The sequence below is a fragment of the Canis lupus genome, chromosome X (genome assembly GCF_048164855.1).
Source record: "Canis lupus baileyi chromosome X, mCanLup2.hap1, whole genome shotgun sequence".
NCBI classification, from domain to species: domain Eukaryota; kingdom Metazoa; phylum Chordata; class Mammalia; order Carnivora; family Canidae; genus Canis; species Canis lupus.
In genome coordinates this window covers 20,995,135-21,020,714 of record NC_132876.1, presented here as the reverse complement: position 1 = coordinate 21,020,714, position 25,580 = coordinate 20,995,135, and the positions used below count along the sequence as shown (strand labels likewise).

Here is a 25,580-nt window from a genome sequence, read left to right as displayed (position 1 = left end):
TGGCAGTAGGAGTGAAGAAGGTGTGGTTGGCCTACCTAATGACAACCTCAAAGGTTAAAGACATTTCACAAGATTTTCTTAGTAAACTATCCTGGCTTTATCTTCTACAAATATGGCCTAAATTCTTTCTGAATCTCTTTTCACCTCAACTTGTTGCTTGAGGTGGTGAGTTCCCTAGGTTTTACTGCCCACTGCAAAAAGTCACTTTTGTCTTGAACTTGATTCTTTTGAGTTTTAAGGTCTGTGCTGAGTTTGAGCCAGTAAACAGTTTTGATCATTATTATTTGCTCTGTACATACCCTTTGTGATGCTTTTACAGAATGGCTAATAGGGGGACCCACCTCATAGGGGTAATAGGTACTAAATGGTTCCAGACTTGGCAAGTCACAGAGGAGGAACTAAATAATCAGTTATTCTTACTAGCGCTGATCTTAGTATGGACTTTGGCCGTGCCTCAATCTTTATCTGTTTGGGTTGAAAACTCATCATACTTTCAGTCTTCTCATTCCTTTGTTCTGGCTGCCCATCTCTATACCACCTTGAACTCCATTTTTGCCTTTGTTGTTGTTGTTGTTGTTTTTTAAGATTTCATTTATTTATTCATGAGAGACACTGAAAGAGAGAGAAGCAGAGACACAGGCAGAGGAAGAAGCAGGCTCCATGCAGGGAGCCTGATGTGGGATTCGATGCTGGGACTCCAGGATCATGCCCTGGGCTGAAGGCAGGTGCTAAACCGCTGAGCCACCCAGGGATCCCCATTTTGCCTTTCTTGTTTGATGGCCCCTTGAATTAAATATTGTGTTCCTGCACCAGGTTTTTATTATTTTTTTCAAAAACAGGATAATGTATCAGTGTTTCTAGTCTGTTTTCTATTGACACACAGAATTTTGTTGACCTTTCTGGCCAAAATGGCACAGATGAAGTTGTTCCAGAAATATCTGCAACTCCTAGATCACTTTCCCGAGCCATAAATGACAACAATCTTATTATTTGTATGATACAGTTAGGGTTTTGTTTTTTGTTTTTTTACAGATACTTTACCTTGCTGAGATAACCTACTATTCATTTTTTCCCATTCTTCCAAATTTGAGAGAGTTTCTTGCCATTTATGCTATGTCAGCTTGGTATTTCACTACTGAGAAGAGCTTAGTGCCAGCTACAAACAGAGATACCACTGTGTGTACCTTATTTTACACCACTTGTAACATGTAAATCTGGGACCATCAGAGTCTGATGCTGACACTTCTCCATCCACAGAAGCACCCACTTTATCTTACCCTCCATTTCATTCTATAAGTTCACTTTTCTTCCATGACAAAATGTTTCCCCGCATCCCACAGGGACTCATTTAACAACAACAAAAATGTCAACAGCACGGAAGCTTGTTAAAGTTTTTTTTTAAGTCTATGTAAATTTGGGGCACCTGGGTGGCTCAGTGGTTGAGTGTCAGCCTTTGGCTCAGGTCGTAATTCTGGGGTCCTGGGTGAGTCCCACATCAGACTCCTCGCAGGGAACATGCTTCTCCCTCTGTCTATGCCTCTGCCTCTCTCTGTGTGTGTGTCTCTCATGAATAAATAAAATCTTAAAAGAAAAAAAGTCTATGTAAATTCTTATCCCCTGGTTCCTCCTTGTCCGTATGTTATTTACCCCCTTGAGGCATGCTAATAGATGAGTCAGATGTGATTTTCACTTATAAAAACCCTGGTGCCTTCCTTCTGAAAGGTCATGTTTGACTATGACTTTAGATTTATTATTTGGCTATACAACAATTGTTCAGAGAGTTCCAGATTTTCTTTTTAAGAATTTTTTAATATAATCATTAAATGTCAGTGCTGGAAAGAACTTTATAGCTGGCTCAATTCTCTTTGTTTTATAATGAGGAAACTAAGGCCTAAAAAAGCTTCTGCCCAATGCATTTTCCTTTTCTTGGTTTCTTCACAATTTGAGCAAAATTCGTGTTTTGGTTCATGCTAATATGTTTGCGGCTCGATCATGTGCAGGGCTCCTGAGCCTGAGATCACGACTGGAGCCAAAGCCAAGAGTCCCCTGCTTCACTGACTGTGCCACCCAGGTGCCCCTCCAGTCTGTGTTCCTAATGAGCATATGGTATACTGCCTCTCAGAATTGATTGTTTTCAATAGCAATGTTAGCTGTTTCCTAATCTGATGGCGACTTTGTATTTGACCCTAACTTCACTTATTTTTGTATTTTCCCCTCATTATATATCACCACTCCTTGTTCCCCTGCATATGCACATCCACGCACCTATACACAGGAAAATGCTTTGATGACATAATTTCCCTGCCCTTGCTATTTCTTTTTATTCCCCTCTGTGTCCCTCAGAGATGTCCATGGTGAGTTTCCCCTTGAGACTAAAATATATAAACCCTAACCTCAAACTCTAAGAAATTTTTCATTGTTAAAAATATATATATTTGCAATTAATCTCTAAGGACAGAAATCATATAGGGGCACCTGGGTGGCTCAGTTGGTTGGTGTCAAACTCTTGATTTCGGCTCAGGTCATGATCTCAGGGCCCTGAGAAGGAGCCTCGAGTTGAGGACTGGAGTCTGCTTGAAATTCTCTCCACCTCCCTCTGCCCCTCCACCTGCTCGTTCTGTCTCTCTAAATAAATTTGTAAAATATTTTTTAAAAATCACACTGTAATTTTTTGTTGTCACCTAAACATTTTAGCGATTCAAAAAAAAAAAAAAACACAGAATGAAGGAAAACATCTTAGGCACTCTGGGTTCCAACTGACTCGACCCCTGACTGCTATCTATGTAACTTCTGAGCATGTGAAGATGCTTTTGTAAATAAGCACTAGATTCTTAAAGATTCATGGGGGTTGCTGAGCAGTGGAGGCTCTGGGGAAGAGGCGAATGGACAGGGGAACAGCAAGTACCACTATTCGTGGTCAATTCTGTACCAGGTATCACAATAGAACAGTTTATGTTTATTTTTTTTTAATTTTTATTTATTTATGATAGTCACAGAGAGAGAGAGAGAGAGGCGCAGAGACACAGGCAGAGGGAGAAGCAGGCTCCATGCACCGGGAGCCCGACGTGGGATTCGATCCCGGGTCTCCAGGATCGCGCCCTGGGCCAAAGGCAGGCGCCAAACCGCTGCGCCACCCAGGGATCCCCAGTTTATGTTTATCATCTCATTTAATCCTCACCATCACCATTCAAAGGGGACATTAATAACACCCATTTTGCAGATGAAGTAAAGGAGGCTCAGACATCAAGTTCACGAAACTAATAAGGTCTGTCTGGCTCCAAATCCCATGTTTATTTGTTTTTTTTTTCCCCACTAAATTGTATCACCTTTCAAAAAGTAGATGCCCCTTTGCCTGTTGCAGCATAAAAATTTCAAAGAAGAAAATGGTGTGAGTAAATATCTCCTATAGTTTTATTTTAGAAAGTTCTTGCTGAAAGAAAGCCCTTACTCTTTATAAACAACACAAAGTTGCTTTATGAAGGAAGAAAAATGTGTTTTGAACAACAGTACTGATCAGTTAATTCCATTTGTTAAAGAGAAGCACACTTTTCCTTTAACTTCTCCCATTGGAGACCATGGAAGGAAAAATTAGTTCAAAATGTTATAGATCTTATCACTTTTACAACAAAATTCTCACTAAAAATGCTGCAACCAAATGATATTAACAATCAGAATAAATTAAAAGAAATTCAAACATGTAGACCTGTGATCTTGCCCATGAGGTATTCATTAGACATAATTTTTTTCAATATTCCACATAGAGAAAATGAAGCTCTCTACCTTCCATTTCTTATAATCAGTAGAAGCATAGCAGTTAAAAGCATAAATTCTGATGTCACACTCCCTTGGTTCAAATTCCAGCTCTACCCTTAAGAACTATATGACCTTGGCTTGAAGAGTGGTCAGATTGAGCAAGCAAAAATACAGGACGGCCAGTTAAATTTGAATTTTAGATAAATAATGATGTTTTTTAGTATAAGTATGTCTCATGCAGTATTATTCACCACTTATCTAAAATTCAAGGTTAACTGGGCATCCTGTATGTTATCTAGCAATGCTACTTGGGATAAGTTTCTGTGTCTCTCTGTGCCTCAGTTTTGTCACCTGTAGAATGGGAATGATATTATGATCCATCCAAGCCCATGGAGTTGTGGTGAGAATGATATGTAGTTTGCAACCATGTCTGACACAGAGCAAGCACTACTACATAAACGATAGCTCTCACAATTACATAATTTTCTAGTTACATTAATACAAATTGGGCTTCAGCTCCTGCATTAAAAAGGACAATGAAAGGGATGCCTGGGTGACTTAGTGGTTGAGCGTCTGCCTTTGGCTCAGGTGGTGATCCCGGGGTCCTGGAATCAAGTTCCGCATTGGGCCCTCCACTGGGAACCTGCTTTTCCCTCTGCCTATGTCTCTGCTTCTCTCATGAATAAATAAAACAATTTTTTTAAAAAAAGGACAATGAAAGAATTACTTTCTATCTCATTTACTAGATGCAGAACCAAAGTGGAAGAGCAATACTGAAGTGTGTTGTTATGCATATTCACATCCAATACCTTACTTTTTTTTTTTACTAGGAAACATATTCAATAACTCAGCATTTTACAACCCAGACACCGTTTCTTCTGTTATTGTTCTTATAAATGACCTTTCCATACAGCAATAGCTTCTTTATACTTTGAAAATCTGGGGAAAAAATAAGAAAATATCTTTTTTGTAGTATATATTTCATGAACTAAATCCATTCTTCACAATGTAGTAAGCACTCATTTCTCTATATTTGCATAGCAGGAATCTGTATATTGTCAGATGCTAAAGTAACATGAAAATTTAAGAGCTGGTATGTTTTAGTTTCTTGTAACACCTGAGAAAAACCCAAACACATAATAAAGTGCATTGTACAAAACATTTAGAATATAATCTATTTGTATCTGCTTTCATGATTTTAAATTGTAAATGTCTACTGCGATTTTCCCAATTTATATGAAAAGCATGATTTATCCATGTTAATTTCAAGTTGGCATTTAGCCACTGGAATGCTCACCTGCACATATGGTAAACTATAGGGATGTGTGAAGTTTCATAAAAGGTCAATAGCAGAGAAAGAATGGAAGAACCAGAATAGTATGAATGATCATGAAAAATTGAAGAAATATTAACTAAAGTTGCTGTGCACTTTCACAGCAGACAAATAACATGGCTTTGCCAGTAATCTGTGCTTTAGATTGCAATAAATTGTTCCTGTTTTTCTTTCCACTGTAGAAGACACTAACTTGGCTTCATGAAACCAGGCATGCATGTCATCTCCCACCTCATTTTCTTTTGAGTGTAGGAGGGGAAATATAATACAAACTGCTCTGGTGCACAATAATCTATTTTACAGTTGCATGCAACAAAATTATCCCAGAAAACCTGGCAACAAAGCATTCAGATCTCTTTATGTCACTCCTGTCCTTTACTCCATTCTTTTCTTGGCTGTCGTTATCACACATTCAAAAGCCAATCTATGTATGCAGGGACACAGAGAAATATTTAGTAACATAATCCTATAGAGACAAGATTGATCATTACTTTGAAGAAAATGGTATGCTTTCTGCAGAAAGATACAATGGCAGTAGACACAGGCAGCATCTCACTGGACCAAACCATGCAACAATTATTCAAGAAGAGACTCTCTAAATAGGAAGTGAATGGTTTCAACTTGGTTTCTATTTTTTATGTTCTTTATTGACAATTTGCCATCAGGTTACAAAGGATTTCTCTATGCAATTCTCAATCTATATTTGCAGTCTTGTTATTTTTAACTACCTTCTGGACATCCGCGCTTGGATATCATACAGACACTACAAACTTGGTGCATCCAAACTGAACTCCTTATCTTTTCCCCAAACCTGTTCCTCCTTCTGTATTGGCCCTGGCTCAGTTCCAGGTATCAACATTTCCCCATTTCCCCAAGCTAGATGTCTCTGGCATTTTAAACCTCTCCATCTTGTCCTGGCCCCTTTCAATCAATTGAATGCTGTTGATTCCACTCCCAAATTGTTTCTGGAATCTATCCCCCTCCTCTTCATTCTCATAGCCATAAATTTAATCAGTCCTTCTCCTGTACTTTTATGGTGGCCTCCTAATGGCCTCTTAATAGGTCCTCTGCTTCCAGTCTCTCCCATATCGAATCTATCCTTTATGTACTAACCAGAGGGGTGTTTTGTTTTTGTTTTTCAAATGTACAAATCTGGAGCAAATTCCTCTCTTCCTTAAAACCACTCAGTACTCCTAGGAGCTTACAGGATCAAATCCAAAGTCTTTAGCATGGCACACAAGGCTCACAGTGTGCCCCTCCCTTTCCCTTCCAACCTCATTACTAGGATGCTTCGTGTACTCTGTATTTTTGCCTGTTAAACCAAACTACCAGCTAATCTTCAAAGAAAGCTTGTCATTTCTCTAAGCTAGTGGTTCATAATCAAGAGAACACACCATAATCACCCCAAGCAGTTGTTTTGTTTTGTTTTGTTAAGATTTATTTATTTATTGGGGGGGGCAGAGTAAAAGAATATTCAAGCAAATTTGTTGCAGGGCTCAATTATACAACCCATGAGATCATGACCTGAACAGAAACCAAGAATTGTACGCTCAACCAACTGAGCCACCCAGGCGCACTGTTTTTTTTTTTCCTTAATAAAATATACATGCCCTTTCTCCATCTCAGATCTACAAAATCAGAATCTATACAAATGGAGCACAGTGTCTAGATTTTAACTAGGTCATCAGGTATTGGGGTATACCCAATAGGGGGATAAGCCTGCCTGGCTTAGGCATTTTTTTATGCTGTCCCTTCTATCTAGAATGCTCTCTCTATTCCCTTTCCCCAAGACTTTTCCTGGCTACCTACTATCCATTTTTCAAGGCTTAGTTCAAACGTCACCTCTTTTGTGAAGCTTCCCAGGATCTACACAGGTAAAATATATTATTCTCTGGTGGCTGTTGCTGTAGCATATTTAAATGTAGTGCTATTATAATCATATATCACTTTGAGTGCTTCTTGTTTTTTATGATGTTCTCCTGCATGAAAGCAAAGTCCTTGCATTTCTTTGTATTCCCAGCACTTAGCACAGGTCCTAGCACTGTGCTCAAGAAATATGTAAGACAGAAAAGAATGGAGGAGAAATAAAAGGAAAAAGGGAAAGATGGTGTGGCTTCAGCTGTCTCTGGAGCCCAGGTGCAAGTATAAAAAGACATTCTGTCTTCTATATCTCAGCAAAAACCCCTGTTACAGTTCATAGTTGGACCCTTGTGGTGGGCCTCACAGGAAACATACTGACTTTTCACTAATCTTAAACTCTCAGTTTGGCACAGGAAAAAAATGAGTAGGGTGGAAGCTTTGCTTGTCTACAATGTTGAGTTTCTGCCCCCAGAAACTTCTGGTAGTCCCTGATAATAGTTCTGTAAGGGCTGCCTGTTATTCCTCTGCTCTGTTCATGTTCTCTTGAGAACAGCAGTAACAAAACCATGGGAGCTTTTACCACAGGGTGACAGAACCTCAGCAAGCAAGTTGAAGGGTGGTAATTTTACACAACTGCCTTTCTTAGAGGTCCTGGCAACAACTTCCTTTTCCTCAGTGTGAGCTGATGGCATAGTCACTTCCTATTTGGTCTCAACTGCCAGTTTTTTTCCTGTTTTTAACTGCCACTTTTGACTAGAACTATTTTCTTGAGAAGCCTACAAATTAAAGAACAAGTGGTCAATTCAATCCATTTTTAAAAGTTAATTTGGAGGGGGAAAGTATCACCCAAATTGGTTGTTCAGCAACATTTCATGGTAACACATGAAGGGTTCTCCTGTGGCTAAAACCTACACTTTGGAAGTTACCCGACTTCATTACAAAGAGCCCAGTCTCCCAAAGAATCTCTCTTGAGAAATTTACCAGTCTTTATGTTCCAGATGGCAACACAAAACTATCATTATAGGATGCCTGGTGTAGAAAGCAGTAGGTCTGTCACCTCTGAGAAGACCAGGAGTGAGGGCATGCGGGTTCTGAGGGCCTTCACCTGAGGCCCAAGGCCTATAAAGATCCACAGTGGAATTGTGTGAGACTTTTGGCAGGCAGCACAACTGGTTCCAGAATTAGCATTTCATCTTTAAAAACAACAACAACAAAAGATTGTATTTATTTGAGAGAGAGAGAGAGAGAGAGAATGAGAGAGAGAGAGAGAGAGAAAGAGAGAGAAAGAACGAGCTACAGGAAGAGGCAGAGGGAGAGAGAGAAGCAGGCTCCCTACTGAGCAGGGAGCCTGACGTGGGGCTCGATCCCAAGACTCTGTGGTCATGATCTGAGCTGAAGGCAGACACCCCACCAACTGAGCCCCCCCAGGTGCCCCAATTCCATCTTTTGACTCCTACCTGAGCATGGGAATGAAATTGTCTGCGCCACATTTACTTCTCTCAGTTCACTAACTCATTGGTGAGGGCAAGAATTAATGAGCTCAATTCTTTTCGTACCTAAATGCAAATATTTTGAAGTGAGTAAGCATACATGTAAAGAAATATTATAAGCAGGAAACCACTTAAGCAGCTTCTACCCACCTCCTCTGTAGCTCTATTCCCCTCAGTAGCATCAGGAAGTAAAGCTAGCAAGAAAATTCGGCCAGGCTGAGTCTTCAATACTAGTTTTTGTTATACATGATACTACGGTAGAGTCCTGTGCAAGCCCCAAAAGGCTTAATGCTCCTTGACCAAGAACTAAGTCTTTAGGTTTTTCTCAGGATACTTTGCTGGAACAATAGCAAGGATGCAACATATGCAAGAACTATTATATCATGGTTTCCAATCTGATACCCACAGAGAATAAAAAGGAGATTTGAGGTCTCGCATATGCTTTCACATATTTAAAAAAAACAAAAGGGCCCTTGAACATCATCCTTCCAAATATCAGTACAGCACCTAGCAGCTTGTATCAAAATCTTGCTATCACTGGATGGTGAGCTTCTGGAATTACCAAAATAATTTCCTTTTGTTTTTTTTTTGGTTTTGTTTTGTTTTTTTAATTTTTTTTTTAATTTTTATTTATTTATGATAGTCACAGAGAGAGAGAGAGGCGCAGAGACACAGGCAGAGGGAGAAGCAGGCTCCATGCACCGGGAGCCCGACGTGGGATTCGATCCCGGGTCTCCAGGATCGCGCCCTGGGCCAAAGGCAGGCGCCAAACCGCTGCGCCACCCAGGGATCCCCAATAATTTCCTTTTGTTTCAAATATTCAGATAGTTGAAGGAAATTCAAGTATCTGGATCAATTTGCCCTTGCACATTATACATTTATACACATCATACATTTCAATGTAGTTATTAAATAAGGCTCAAAATGTTAAAAGTCCAAAATGTGAAACCCTACCTCTAAATTTTGTCAAGTGGAGTAAGAGGTCAAATTTACCACAACAAGGTCACATGTTTGAAGGCTCCTAGGTAATGCCTAGTACATTACAACCTGCACCATGATTAAATATTTTTAACCCAATCATTAAATATTTCTTAGTTATTTTCTGTTCAATATTATTTTTCATTAGGTAGTATTCACTCTTTGGGGGAGGATGATCTATGGCTTCATACAAAAGTAACATACAAATACTGCTTCATTTCCAGTACCCCCTTGATGTGGCCCAATATCTTTTGGAGTGTTTTTTGTTGGTGTTGACTTTTTGGGTTGGTTTTTTTGTTTTTGTTTTTTGCCCCAGCCACCACATTGAACTGATATCCTCAGGGAGCAGTATTTCCCAGTCTTTCTTGGTTAGTAACCTATAATGCAAAGAGCATAGAGCACAGTTTCTCAAACCTTGACACCATTGACATTTTGGGCTGGGCAGTCCTTTCTTGTGAGGGCTGTCTTGTGCACTGGAGTACGGTTAGCAGCATCCCTGGCCTCTACTCATTGCCAGTAGCATCCTTTCTTCCCCATTTGTGACAGCCAAAAATATCTCTGGGAAGCAAAATTGCCCCTAGTTGAGAACCAGGGCCCTAATACATCATTACCTCACTAACGCCTACATCAAAGTTTGTCTAGCCATTGCTATCTACCTACACCTTAGCTATGAACTAGTACACTCCATAAATATTTACAAACATGGGTAAAGTTAAATATTTAATATTGAGGGTATGACACCTGTCAGGAAACTAAAACCACAGATTGTAAAATCAAATTATTAAGTTTTGTTTGGCTCAAAGACAATGTCTAACTTGGAATTCACTGACTTTGTTTAATCTGTAGACGATGTTACTTTATTTAAGTGGTTATTAAATATTCATAGCCACTCAGGTCATATCAATCAAGTGGGTACCCAATCCAATCTGAGGCACAATGTTACATTCTATGGGGCTACCAAAGAGCATAAGATGTGGTGTCTCCCCTTAAGGAACTTATTTCCATCAAGTTGTGGGAATACATGGAAATATATTATTGGACTCTGGGTTGACATTTTGAGGTAAAATATTCCAGTGTCCTTTTTTGGTGGGGAGTAACAAAAGCACACATGAATTTCTTGTCACTTTATTTAAATTAGGAAATATATATATATATATACACACACACACACACACATATACATATGTGGAAAAGCATAACAAACCACAAGGAATTCCATGTCACAACTCAAGTGATCTCTGTCAAGTATAATTATAACAGATAGGTTATTTATTAGCAGCAGACGTGAATAAGGGTCAGAAAGTTTACTAAGATCTCAAAAGTGGTGTTTTTAAGGAACTGTCTCAATAGTTCACGTCTCAAAATTTAGCATTCAGTCTTCCACATTCTTCTGTAACTCTGGCTCAGAATGGTGTCAGGGCAAGTCACTTCTCAGATAGGCTTAATCTATGTATTTATTAAAATGATACAGCTCACTCTTAGGTAGTTGGGAAATTACAGTAATTGGAAAGAACTTAGGATACAGAAAAATCAAGAGTGTCACATATAGTAAAGTGAACAATTTAAAGATTCAACAAGAGCAGTGCCTAGGAGTTTAGCCAGACATCAATAAAATACACAGTACACCTATTACTAACCTCAGTGAACAATTCAAAGGAAATTCATCATTCATTCATTCATTCAGTCAGTCAGTCAACAAATACCTCTTGAAGGCTTACTATGTGCCACATGCTATTCTAGGCTCTGAGGATACAGCAGTGATCAAACCTGATCTTGCCCCCAGAAAGGTGACATTCTACCTGAATAATTCTAGGGAAGAGAAGCTGGATCTCTGGCCTCAAGGAATTAATCATCTTGTTAGGCAGACCAAACAAATGAAACCCATGAAATAAGAAGAAAGAACTACAATGTTGAGCACTACTTCCACCAACATGCAAGAGGAGGAGTATCGAAGGAGGACTGGGAGCAATGAGGAAGGTTCATTGCGGCTGGGACTTGAGATTTCTAAATCCCTTGCTACTCAAAGTCTGAGAATCACCAGTATTGCCACCATCTGGGGAACTTAACAGTGCAAAATCTTGGGCCCATTCCAGACTTGCTAAATCAAACTCTGCACTTTAAAAAGAATCCTAGGGAACGTTTTTTTTGTTGTTGTTGTTGTTGTTAAGATTTTATTTAATTATTTATTTATTTATTTATTTATTTATTTATTTGAGAGAGAGAGTGCACAAGCAAGGGGGAGGGGTGGAGGGAAGGGGAAAACACACTCCCTGCTGAACATGGAGCAGGATGACGGATGCAGGGGCTGGATCTCAGGACCCTGAGATTCTGACGTGAGCCGAAGGCAGATGCTTAACCAACTGAACCAGCTAGGTGTCCCAAGATTCCTAGGGAACTTCTAAGGGCATTAAAGTTTAGGTGGCACTGCAGGTTTCTGGCCAGGCTGGTATTATTAAGTGTCAGCTGCGCTGGTGGGAAATTGAGATTGGATTGGGACCTATCATCAGGTTAGAAGTTGTGAGGGCCTGGATATGGGAAGTAGGAGTAAGGAGATGCAATTATATCCTTTGTTATCTGAATGGATAATGAAATGTGATGGAATATTATTCAACCATGAAAAAGGAAATCCTGCCATTTGTGACCATGTGGATGGATGTTGAGGGCATTATTTTAAGGGAAAGCAGTCAGAGAGAGACTAAATACTGTATGATCTAAAAAATACCAAACTTATAGAAACAGAGAGTAGAACTGGTGGTTGCCAGGGCAAGTGAGGCGGGACATAGGTGAAGGTGGTCAAAGATCATAAACTTTCAGTTATAAGATGTGTAAGTTCTGGGGATGTAATGTATAACATAGTGACAATATTTAACAATACTATATTGTATAATTGACAGTTGCTAAGAGAGTAGATCTTAGGAGTTAGAGGGACTTGAGTTTGGATTCCCAGCTCTACCACTTCTTAATTGTGTGATATTTGGGTCAAATTGTTTAACCCCATAGAGCCTTTTTCATCACTTGTAAGATGGAGGGGTAATATGGGCGACTTCAGAGGGCCTTTGTAAAGAGTCAATCATGTAACGCATATCTAGCACTTTGCCGTCCCTGGCACAAAGAAAATGGCACCCATTAAGAATAATTATGTTTAGGGATCCCTGGGTGGCGCAGCGGTTTGGCGCCTGCCTTTGGCCCAGGGCGCGATCCTGGAGACCCGGGATCGAATCCCACATCGGGCTCCCGGTGCATGGAGCCTGCTTTTCCCTCTGTCTGTGTCTCTGCCTCTTTCTCTCTCTCTCTCTGTGACTATCATAAATAAATAAAATTTTTAAGAAAAGAATAATTATGTTTATAACACTAAAATGCTGTCTTTCGAGAAAGATTCAAAGGCAACAAAAGAAACAGAAGAAACTTTAATGAGTGTCTACTAGAGTCCCAACCTTGTGTTAGGTCCAGACCTATAACAATTTGCAATGTAAGGAACTTCATCCTCATCTTAAACTGGTACTTGGATATGACATTTTTAAATGTACTTAACCCCTGTTGGTCCCCCCAGGTGCCTTCATGATGAGATTTCTGTAATTGTTACTATTATCATTGTGACTTGTTATCTTTAGGGTATTCTCAAAAGGAACTGCCTCCCTGTTGGAGCAGAACTTAAGAGGGAACAAAGGTAGGGAATTGCTAAAACCACTATTGCGTATGCCGTATACCAAGTTCATTAAGGCGTACTACTAAAGATCTGGTCTCATTTTTTATGCCTCTATCATCCTCATTAATTTTTCTGCTGATGTAATATCTGTTTTCCAATTTCTCCCCCCCCCCCTTCCACGTGCAAACTTGCGACGAGAAGCCCCAGTTTGGCAGCCCTCCAACCGACAACCCAAGAGGTAGGGGTAGCCTCAGGTTCAAGTCACCTGAAGTACGTCTGGGGGACGGTGAATCCAGAAAGCAGGCGAGCGGCTACGCGTCTGCCCAGAGGCTCGGCCCCAGCCTGGAGACCCAGACCCCGGGAATGAATAGAGGGTCCACCAACTCGGCGGCTCTCTGTGGCCGCACCCTTGACTAGATCGCGGAGCCGATAGGGATTTCCAACACTCCCCAAGTTTCAACTCAAGTGGTCTCTGAAGCTGCGTGTGCCCCAGCTTCGAACGTCTGTCCGCCTGTCGGCGACGTGGCCGCGTCGGGGACGCACTCTAACCCCCAGGGTCACCGAGACGCCTCCATTCCCTCCCCTGGCCGGGCCCAGTGCCGGGCCCCCCAGCCCGCGGCTTCTCCTCTCCGCGTGCGGAGGGAGTCCGCCCCCTCGCCGACCCAGCCGCACGCAGCCCAGCGCCGCGAGGGGCTCCGGCGCTCCTGACACCGCCCGGCGGCAGGGCGGAGGCAGGGCCAACGGCGGAACCGCCCCCAACCGCCTCCCGGGCCCAGCGGGCGGGCGGGTTGCTGGGGCGCCTCCACCTCCTCTTCCTAAAGCGGCGAGGCGCCGAGGAGCGGCATCACTCGAGCCCAGGTCCCGGCTACCGCCACACGGTGCGCCCAGCGTTCGGGAGGAGGAGCGGCGGCGGAGGCGGCGGCAACAGCGGCGGGCGGGCGCCAGAAAGGTAGACTGAGCCCCAGGCAGCTGCGCCGCCAACCGCCCAGAACCCCCAGCCCGGGGCGACGCGCCACCAGCTCAGTCACCCCACTTCTGTGTGTCCTTCCAGGCCCCGGTCGAAAAGCCTGGGAGGGCCGCCGAGCTACCCCCGGAGGAGGAGCCAGTCCGAGCCCAAGGCGCCACCGCCACAGGAGCAGTGCAGAGCAGTCTTCGCCTTCATGGCCCACTCACCGGTGGCTGTCCAAGTTCCCGGGATGCAGGTGAGGAAGCCCAGGCCGCCTCCGCCGACCACGTGACTGCCCCAGAGCCCGGTGCGCGGTCCCCGGTGACCAGAGGCGGCCCCGGGGCTCCCTTGAAGGCAGGGCCGGGCGCTGGGGCCAGGTGACCCGGGAGTCGGGCTCGAAGCGTTTTCCGGCGGCGTTTAGACCAGCTGGTGCATTGCGCGGGGAGGGGCGGGGAGGGACCCGGCGCGCGCCGAGGTGCGGGGGGGGGGGCGCGGGCGGCGGGGGAGCATAAAAATAGGCCAGATCCAGACACCTGCGCCTGCGGAGCGTGGTCCGCCTGGGGACTGGAGGTGGAAGGTCTTAACTTGAGAGAGATGGAGGTGTCTCGAATTTGTGGGGTAAAAAGCAAGTCGTGCGCCACCCCCCGCACACACACAAGTTGGGGTGGAGCAAGACAAGGGGGTGTCGGTGGCGGCGGTGTTGAATTGGGCTCTTCCTGTGTGCGTAGTGCGAAGAGCGAGGTGGCTTCTCTTCGGTGTTGCTTCTTAAGGGCGAAGTTCTATCTCGCTCCCCCACCTGGCCCATCCCATAGTGTGGCTTGAGAAATGCTGCGTCCTTCGTCTGAATGGCTGAGGTGATGACTCCCCAGCCCCCTCCCCCTGCCTTTCCCATAAGACAACTGTTCATGTGGTTAAAGGAAGCTTTTTGTCCTGGACAAGGGACTACTGCTTAAGACCCATCTTCTATCTTGAGATTTACCCAGCCCCCGCCCCCCATTACATTTTCATTTTATTCAGGAAGAAAGAAGCGATGTTCCTACACTTTTTACGCGGTTACGTATTTAAAGTGGTGCATTTCAAGCTATCTACTAAATGTTATCCAGGTCTACTAACATTTAAGCGTTCACTTTTTTCCTTTCCTAGATAGCCTAAACAACCCATTTATGAGCAGATGAAAGACTAGAAACACTAAAGACTCACTCAGTCCCTCATTAGCTTCTAAAAATGTAAAGCAGATTTTTTTCAAGTTCAGAAAAAAACGTTTAGAGTTGTAAATAGCTTATGTTTCTAGTAAAACGCTGTGGATTGGGGCCTCAATATACTAATTGATGCATGGAATTCATCCTTTTTTTTTTTTTTTTTTTACCGACTGGTCATGTTTTATGCATGGTCACAAAAAGTAATTTTAAAAATACTTTCCCACAAAAGGACCATTTGTGTGGGACATATATCAATCCTAGGACTCCTGTGTGTACTAAGCACCAGGCCTAAGCACCAGGCCTTTTAGCTGAATATAGGGCAAGTCTGTGTTGAGTCCCAGGAAGTCGGTTTGTATTTAATAAAAAGGAGAAAGAAAGAAAAAGGGAAATGAGAAATATTCGGGCTTTTTAAAAGATTAATCCATTCAGCCTTTACAAAATGCCTCAAACTTTTTTCTCAGACCAACCCCTTCCCTCCCTCACTCATTCCCCCATCCACCCAGCCCCACAACCCATTCATTCAGTCTGCCTTTGATTGTGTAGCAAGAGATTAGTAGTTTGCAGTACTAACTCCGATTTTGCTCTGTCTGATGTGGAAGAAGTGCGAAATACTTCTCACCGTGCTCTTCTTTCCATTCTGCGGGGAGTAGAACGGTACAGATGGAAAGTTTGTCCCTGAGGGTCTCCATGCTTCTGTCTCCATTGTGTGCGCGTGCGTCAGCAGAGAGCGTGCCTCCTGTTCATCAAGTTTGTGACTCTGGGGAACTCTGTGTGCTGGGAAGAAAATGGTTTCTGGTCTTTATTTCATTTGTCTTTATTTGATTTATAGGGTTTAGGACCCCCTTGCCATTCAGTGTTTCTTATTGCTCCCTGCTTTAATTATTGGAGTTCCCTATCTCTTGAATTTTAAAATCTTCATTAAGGTGGTTTAGTATGTGAATCACATCTTAATTTACAACTTCTGCCTCTTACTGTATGCCTTCCCAAAATTGTGGTTACTTAGTCCCACATAATTTGGGGAGGACAGTCCTCTCCATATTAGCAAAGAAGAGAGGGATACTTGTCACTTTCTCCATCTTAATGAAATGATAAATTCTTAACTGTTTATTTCCATTTTATTTGTAGGTGTGATTCTTAAGCATTTGATGCATCACAAAAGCTTTCCACAGTAAAAATTGCACAGTACCTTAAAAATAAATTTGATACATGCAGTGTGACTCTTGAGACTAGACTACTTTTACTATTCTTTTGTTCAAAAATATTGCAAATGAGATGCAGAAATATATGCACTTGTAAAATTCTCAACTTTTGTTCAAGAGTTAGGAGCAACTTTTAAACCGAGAGTAGTAAGAAAACTCAAGTTAGCCATGTGTTCTTGAAATTAATGTATAGTATTTCCACAAATCAGGGTGAAGTGGTTGACTGGCCTATAACTTTTTAACAGTTTATTTTAGAGAATTATGAAGATTGATGGAAAAAATGATTTTTCCAGAAATAAAAACAAAATTACTTTATCCACAGTGTTTTTCTCCCCCTGAGGAGAGACATGAAGTAGAAGTCGAGCTACCTGTTCTATCACTTAAGACTTCAAGCATTCCTGACTTTCGAACAAAGAAATTTCTGTTGCCACTAGTTTAAAATAGAAAAGAAACTTGGAGTGACGAAAGAAAACCCAGGATTTGGTCCAGTTCAAACTCTTCCTTATGAATTAGTTATTCCAACTCGTGTTGATATTTCTTAATATTGTGGTAATAAACATTTTTTGCACTAGTACATCAAATGTTGAGGGTATGAATTTGTTTTGTACTTTGTGTTTACTTTGTTAGTGTATACCTAAAGGAATTTTCCACACAAGTAGCTACACTCTTGAAAAATATTTAAAGCACAACTTAAAAAAAATAAACCAATAAACCTGTTTCTTTCTACTCAAATATTTACACTTTAATGATTTAAAACATACTGTTTTCTTTGAAGTGTTTAGTTATAAGTTATGCTTAAGCTTAAAATATTTTCCCTTAGAACCTTCATTAGAATTTATTAAGACAAGTATTCTAAACTGGTTTAATCTTTCATAAAATGAAGATGAGAGAAGAAAGTTAAATGTTGAATTGGAGTACTAATGTGATATTATGGTATTATGTAATGCTTTGTTATCTCTTTTGTGAAAGTTTTTTTTTAGGTTTCTATTAAAGAATTTGAAAAGTAGCTTTCATATATCCTTAAGTATGATAAAGGTGCTACAGTTTTGGGTTTTGGTTTTAGTTTGGGGGAGTTGGTTTTTTGTTTTAAGTATTCTCCACGCCCAGCATGGAGCCCAATGTTGGTCTTGATCTCAAGGTCAATGAGTTCAAGACCTCAGCTGAGATCATGAGTCAGATGCTCAACCACTGAGCCACCCAGGCACCCCTAGGTGGTACAGTTTTTAAGTGGTTGTTGTTTGAGATGTGAAATGGAAATGAAGTTCAAGAATTAATGAACATTTCATTGAAGATTTTTATCTAAAGAGATGGAAAACATTGTCTTACATTGGTGATCCTAGTTATTGGATTCTGGGAAAGATACAGAAGTATACTAAATGATCTCTAGCCCTTGGAGGTCTTAAAATGTTGGGAAGTTAAATCTAGTACATGAAATATAAAATAATGCAAAAAATCTGTAAGACTTGTTCTAGAATAGAAATTTTTGACTGGAGGAGTTGAAGGCTTACAGAAGGTAAACTGCTAAGGATTATTGGGGTCCATATTGGGAAGGGCATTTCCAAGCAGGAATGTACCCTGAGCAAAGGCATGTAGACAGGGAAAGATACACCCCCCCACAAGTGTGCATGCACCCACAGTCTTTGAGAGTGAGATGAAAATCATTTGGATTATGATGAATTCCTCTGGAAAAATAATAAGGGGTAAGATTAGAAAACATGATTGGTCCTGATTATGGTGGTTCTTGAATGCTAAGGAAGGACTTTGGCCTTTGGACTAGCCATAAAACATTTCTGAGTAAAGGAGGCTCAATGAACAAAGTTATATATATGAAGAGAAATCTCAAGATTGGATGAACAGACGACCAGGAAGATTAAGAGTCTTGAGGCAGGTGGATCTAAGAAGACTATTTCAATGGGATAATCATATCTGGACAGAGGCAGTGGACCTTGCATTGACTGATTGCTTTCCATATGCCCAGTACTGTGAAGAAAAAAATATGACCACCACACTTAATAATTAGCTAATTACAGAAAGAGGAATCAGAGGTTTTGTGATGTTGAATATGGGGAACTAGACATTTGTGGTACATATGAAAGAAATTGGAAAATTGGGGGGAAGAGCCAGATCTGGTAGGAAGCTAATAATTTCTGTTCTAGAATTGTGAAGTGTGAGGTAACAATGAAATGATGAAGCAAAAATGTGGAAAAGTAGTCTATTAACTTGATTGTGATGATGATTTCATAGGTGCACATGTATGTCCAAACACATCAAATTATATGCATGAAAAATGTGCAATTTTTTTGGTATATCAATATGCCTCAGTAAGGCTGTTTTAAAAAATGTCCAGGGGGGCACCTTGGTAGTTCAGTTAGTTAAGCGGCCAACTCTTAATTTCAGCTCAGGTTATAATCTCAGGGTCCTGGGATTGAGCCCCGCCTTGAGCTCTATCTAAAATAAATAAATAAATCTTTTTAAAAAATGTCCAAAAAAATATTTGAAGATAGAGATCCGGAGCTTGAGTCGTTCATCAGACGTTAACTGAGCATTTACTATATGCCAGTCTCTTTACTTGAAACTGGAGAAGCCACCAAGAAAGGAGAAGTTCCTAATGCCAAGAGAGACCATGTGGAGGTGTGGGCCCTCATGAGACAGGGAGTATAAGTGGAGAATTAGCTAGTAAGAAAAAGAAAGGAGACTTCAAGGTGCACGGGAGGATGAGAAAATGTGTCAGCACCAAGAACAAGTTAACTGGGGGGAGTCCTTTAACTAACTCTGACCATGAAAAAAAATTGGAGAGGAAATTCAGTTTGGTGCCACAATCTATCATGTAGAGAGTTCTTACCTCTCTTACACCTTCAGGAGGTGTAATTTGAGCTTTGCAGTTTGAGGTGGAGAGAGGTTTGAAAGCATTGCCTTGCATTGATAAACCTGAAAAATAATCGTCCTTATTGGTGAGTGGTTGATACAGAGATGTTGAATATGCTAATATGCTAATGGCAGAAGAACAAATGGAACAGAATAATCAAAAACAATTGTTAGCTGGGAGAGTTGGAGGTAGTTGAAAGGTATGGGGTGAAAGGACTAGGGGCTATAGGGAGAGTAAACAGGAATTGGGCATGGTAGGACGTGTGCCTTGAACATTAATGAGGGTCTGGAATTGGCACTTGAGGACAAAGGTCCATCATGTGCCTCCCTTGCTTAAGTCATAGAAAATGAGAGAACATAATTTAGCCAGTACTTAGGAACCGATGAACATCATGATACTGTGGTTTTTTTATTCTGCCTTTCATTTATTCAGTGACCTTGAGCAAATAATCTACAAAATGGGGAGTAATAAAAGCTGCATTTCCTTTGCTTCAATGAGATGTTATTAGGATGAATTTACCATCATCTGTGGAGTATATTTCGAGCCCCTTTATAAAAGGTGTTATGATATGTATGGGCAGTTCATCCTGCAAAACAATGCTAAGCTACTCCCATGAAAACATTCTCATTATCTCATCTCTTTCTTACTTGATAACCCACATTTTTCTATTAAAATCCTGTCTTCCTCTCCTCTTCCCCACACCACTAGTACCATACCCAAAGTCCTCTGCTCAGCTTTCCAGACTTTTCTGTTATCTGGTTCTGGTCTACAGATGCAAACTTTTCATTATCACTATTTCCTGGCAAGAAATCCCTTTCGTTCTACCATGCCAGTTTCAATTTAGCAATCACTGACTGACCAGATCCTACCTGATTTTCAAGGTCTGCAAACTTACTTTCTTCGTGAACTTTCCCTGTGTGTTCCAGGCTATAGAAATCTCTCATATTTCCAAGCATCTATTATATCTTTTGTCAGTAGTAGACAGTCCAGTCCTTGATTCATTCACTGCCTTAGATTTTCTCTAACATACTTGTCTTCCAAACTAGATTGTAAATTTCTTGAAGGCAGGGACCATGTATTTTACTTTTCTTTATACCATTAGACATGAATTATATGTAAAAGTGTTGGCTAATGAGTCCCATATTGACTAGACTTCTAACTTTTTTCCCATTCTGTTTCTTTAAATACATTGTGTAATGCTTGAATTCTTACAGATCATGAAAACTGATTTATGTGTGCACAATGTAGACTCTTTATACTAAAATTATTTTAATGCATTATATGTAACATGTCTAACAATATATACTTATAACTACTCAGCTGTTCACACAAGGAAGCTCTTCTTTTCTTACCTTCCAGGGCATTTGAGAGATAAAGGAGATTCATTTCTTTCCTATTAAGTAGGGCTTATTTCATTTTTTCCATTTGTTTTTATTTACGTTTGCTTTGCCAACATATAGTATAACACCCAGCGCTCATCCCATCAAGTGCCCTCCTCAGTGCCCATCACCCAGTTACCCCAACCCCCTGCCCACCTCCCCTTCCACAACCCTTTGTTTGTTTCCCAGAGTTAGGAGTCTCTCATGGTTTGTCTCCCTCTCTAATTTTTCCCACTCAGTTCCCCTCCTTTCTCTTATAATCCCTTTCGCTATTTCTTATATTCCCCATATGAGTGAAACCATATAATTGTCCTTCTCCAATTGACTTATTTCACTCATAATAATACCCTCTAGTTCAATCCACATCGAAGCAAATGGTGGGTATTCGGCCTTTCTGATGGCTGAGTAATATTCCATTGTATATATAGACCACATCTTCTTTATCCATTCATCTGTTGAAAGATATCGTGGCTCCTTCCACGGTTTGGCTATTGTGGACATTGCTGCTATGAACATTGGGGTACAGATGTCCCAGCTTTTCACTGCATCTGTATCTTTGGGGTAAATCCCCAGCAGTGCAATTGCTGGGTCGCAGGGTAGCTCTATTTTAAGCTTTTTGAGGAACCTCCACACTGTTTTCCAGAGTGGCTGTACCAGTTCACATTCCCACCAACAGTGCAAGAGGGTTCCCCTTTCTCCACATCGTCTCCAACATTTGTTGTTTCCTGTCTTGTTAATTTTTTCCATTCTCACTGGTGTGAGGTGGTATCTCATTGTGGTTTTGATTAGCATTTCACTAGGGCTTATTTCAGACAAATTTGTGTCTTTGTGAGAAATAACCTCTTGTCCCTTCCCTTCCCTCTGTTCCCATCCCTACCCCACCCACCAAAAATCCAAACAAATTTTTACTTCTCTGTCCCAGCTGTTACATTAGAAAGAATCTGATATGTTTCATTCATATTAAGGTGTTTTTGATTAATGGCTCAGTGAGTGACCTCTCCCATAGATGTTCACATTTTACAGGGAATAAATAATGCTTAGAAAATTAAAAAAGGAAATCCAGTAGTGGAACTTTAGACATCTTGATAATTGTTTTTGACTGAATTGTGTCTTCTGAACAAGTGGTGGCTTTACTCATTCTATTTGTTGCTAGAAAATGGAATTAAGAGAACAAAATTAACAACAAACTCCTTCACATTTCTTGTCATTAAGACCCAAATAATTTCCAACACAGGAACATATAAAACAATGTCTCTGGAAGAATGCCATGAGGTAACTCATTTTTAAGAGAAAAACAGTAGGGGTGCCTGGGTAGCTCAGTTGGTTAAGCATCTGCCTTTGGCTTGGATTGTGATCCCAGGATCCTATGTCAGGCTCCCTAGTCGACAGGGAGTCTGCTTCTCCCTCTCCCTCTGTCTACTTGCTTGTGCACTCTCGTGTGTTCTCTCTTTCTGTCAAATGAATAAATAAAATATTTTTTAAAAAAATAAGAGAACAAAAATCAATAAAATAGGCACAACTAAAATTTTTATTCCATTTTATGTACATTTCTCATTTTGTCATCTGCCATTTTAGACTAAGGTGTTACATGGTAGGGACGGACCACATCTTTGAATTAATACTTGTGAAATCAAACAATTTTGAAAGATATTGACTAATTCCTCTCAACAGTCCTATGAACTAGGAAAAACTATCCAATAGGAAAATGCCTTTGCATTTGGATTTTATTTCTTTTAAATATTTATTTATTCATTCATGAGAGACACAGAATTTTATTTTTTTTTTTAATTTTTATTTATTTATGATAGTCACAGAGAGAGAGACCGAGGCAGAGATACAGGCAGAGGGAGAAGCAGGCTCCATGCACCAGGAGCCCGACGTGGGATTCGATCCTGGGTCTCCAGGATCGCGCCCTGGGCCAAAGGCAGGCGCCAAAGCACTGCGCCACCCAGGGATCCCGAGACACAGAATTTTAAAACACCTTGCTAGCCAACTCTACCCATCATCCTCTTTGATGTCACTCCCCCCGAAATCCCATGGGATTCAGGTGGTTCACCTGACATGCCCATTTAGAGAAGCCAAGAAACCTAGTGCACAGCTGATGCCATCCTTCTCTATTCTTGCCTATCTCTTCCCACCATCTGTCACCAGCATTTACCTGAGGATGGAGCCTGTTCTGGACTTGTTCCAGCATTTCCCTGACTGCACCCTGCTGGCCTTTCTTTTCCTTCATTTATCACACCATCATGGATTAGAATGATCCGTGTCCTAAAATATCAGATTAGTCATTGGTATGGCATAGCTTCAGCTCTTATAACAAAGTTGGAATAGAATTATGGTTCATACTTCCTGAGAATGAGAGTAAGCAAAATTGTAGACAGCTTTAGGTGAAAGAGTTGAAAATACTGTTTTGTTTTTTTTTTTCAGTGGCTACTTTTCTCCTCTTTGGTCAAGTCACTTCGAAAATGTGCTGCTAAGGAAATGGAAGGCATTATGTTTTTGTCTTTTTCTCACCAAAAACGTTTTACAGAAAAACTTTTCAATTATTCTTTGTGATCCTGGTAACAGATTGTGTATTCTTTGTGGTATTTTTCTACCCGCTCCTCCTTTCACCTGTTGTTTAAGAAATAAGGAGAGAAAAGAAATCTGTAAACCCCTATCAATTAGAAATGCAACAGACAGAGAAAAGTAGGGTTCAAGTCAACCACCATTGGATTTTTCAGGTTGTTCCTTACAGAACAGTAGAGTGTCTAGTTGAAGAGTAACAGTGCTTTGAATTATAGAAACAGTTTACCAGTATCAACTTAAAGTTTTACTGGATTTAAAATCCATACCACACTAGATATGTTAGGAAATTTCTAAGCATTCTAGTGAATTACTCTACCAGGTTTCAGAAGTGCCTGGTAACACAATCCTAGGCGTGAATTTTTGGCAGGTGGAGGAAATTCTTGAAGGACATCAAGGAGCATCCAGATTTTTCTTTGAAAATGCATTTTTGAGTTGCTCTGTTAGTGCCTTTTTACCCCCTCCCCCCAGCTTTCCATTAAACCTTTGGCTTTTCAACATATCACCTTACAGTGCATTAAATTAAGCTAGGACTTCACTGCTTGATGCAGTACAGTATAAATAACACAGCAGTGGTGACAGGGAAGGGATAGATGACATAGATCATCAGGTGGGGCCTAAGTTGTCTTTATAAATGCAAGAAAATTGGGGGAAGCCGAGCCGACAGAAAACATAAAGTCATTATTTCTTCACAAAGCCTGTACCTCGTCAGTATTGCTCCCCACTAGACCTGGGAAAGTTTCTTGACTCCCTGGTCTCAATTTCCTGCTGCCTGCCTTCCCTCTAAGCGGAAACACAAAAGAAACCAATCAGCAAAGCATGCACACGTGTTACTAAGGATGGTGACAGAAAGTAGAACTTTGACCTCTTGTGGTTAAGGAGACTACAGTCAGTGTGTCTGGCAGCCTCAGGGAAAGAAGCATTTTTCAAATGTATGCTTTTAAAGTGCCATGGACCCCACCGGAAGAACAGTTAGCAAACTCATTAATTAGTGTCCTATTTGCTTCTCTAGTTTCTGTTCAAATCCTTTGTTTGAACTTAACTCCGAGCGTCCCCACATGCTCGCCAGTAAATGGGAGCAGAGTGGCCTCTTCCAAGTTGGACACTGGCAATCCAGATATGATGTTTTTACGCCCTGAGTTGTCATGAAACAACTGGGTGTGATTGAAGCTCAAAAATTGAGCAGCAGAGAAGTTTGGAAGGCCGACTTTGTATAGGACGTGGTGCTTGAAGCCTCTCTGGGTACAAAACGTGTAAGGAAAAAGTCTATGACCTCAGGAAGTTTTTGCTGTACCTGCAGTATGAAGACACCTACACATTTAGAAATCTAACAATGCAGAGCAGGGGCAAGGAATCCCCAATGAGATAGAAACCGGCATAGGAGCATTCTACGGAAGACCAGACAAAGGAAGGGAACAGTCATTTAGAGGATACAGTCAAAGGAAAAACGGGAGACATGCAAGGGAAAAAAGGTGCAGAGGGATATGCACGAGCTTCCCTCTGCAATAGAGGTTTGCGGTAGGTGCTCACTGTCATGAACTCTTAGGGGCAAATTATGAAAGGCCTTGAATGCCAGGCTGAGACAGTTATTGTTTTTTTAAATATTTTTTATTTATTTATTCATGAGAGACAGAGAGAGAGAGAAAGGCAGAGACACAGGCAGAGGGAGAAGCAGGCCCCATGCAAGGAGCCCAACATGGGACTCGATCCCGGGTCTCCAGGATCACGCCCTGGACTGAAGGCGACGCTAAACCACTGAGCCACCCGGGCTGCCCTTGTTTTGTTTTTTAACTCAATCTACAACAAGGACTTTTCAGCAAGAAACTGAACTGATGAAAGCAGTGCTTATTCTGTTTGGTTTTTCATTTTTGGAAAGTTGCATTAAGTTTCCAACCCAAAAGGATGGGTGGAAGAAGGAGAAGGCTGCATATAATAAGCAGATATTGCAATAGCCCAGGCTTTCGTTTACAAGGGTTTGATTTAGGACAGTGATGGTCCAACTTGAACCACCTGGAGGGTTTATTAGACTGCCAGGCCCCGTCTCCAGAATTTCTGATTCAGTAGGTCTGCACTGGGGCCTGTGTACTTGTATTTCTAATGAGTTCCTAGTTGCCCTGCTGATCTGGGGACCACTCTGAGCACCACTCAAGAAAGACTAACAGACCTTGGTGAGTAATTTGATATGGAAAGGAGAGCAACATCATGGGAGAAGCTGAATGCAACTTTGTGTTGGAAGTTCTATAACTTCCAAAATCTCACCATCACCAATCACTTCTGTTTTCCTTTGATCCAGGTAGATTTGACAACTCAGTAAATGTCTTACCTTCAAACGCAAATACGTTTATCAAGAACATAAAATCACTTTC

General features: G+C 41.2%; 1 protein-coding gene and 1 pseudogene across 3 annotated transcripts in view; one reads left to right on the top strand and one right to left on the bottom strand.

Annotated features, from left to right (window-relative positions):
* Positions 1-14,427, bottom strand: part of LOC140628637 (elongation factor 1-alpha 1 pseudogene) — a 278,649-nt pseudogene extending 264,222 nt beyond the window's left edge.
* STK26 (serine/threonine kinase 26) overlaps positions 13,658-25,580 on the top strand; it is a 64,018-nt gene continuing 52,095 nt past the window's right edge. Inside the window, exons 1-2 of one of the 3 annotated variants that reach the window (XM_072818006.1) lie at positions 13,658-14,009; positions 14,112-14,262. In XM_072818006.1, the coding sequence (XP_072674107.1) occupies positions 14,221-14,262 (42 nt within the window). In that variant the 5' untranslated portion in view covers positions 13,658-14,009; positions 14,112-14,220. The remainder of the gene's footprint in view (positions 14,010-14,111; positions 14,263-25,580) is intronic. The other 2 variants (XM_072818007.1, XM_072818005.1) reach the window with 2 other exon arrangements.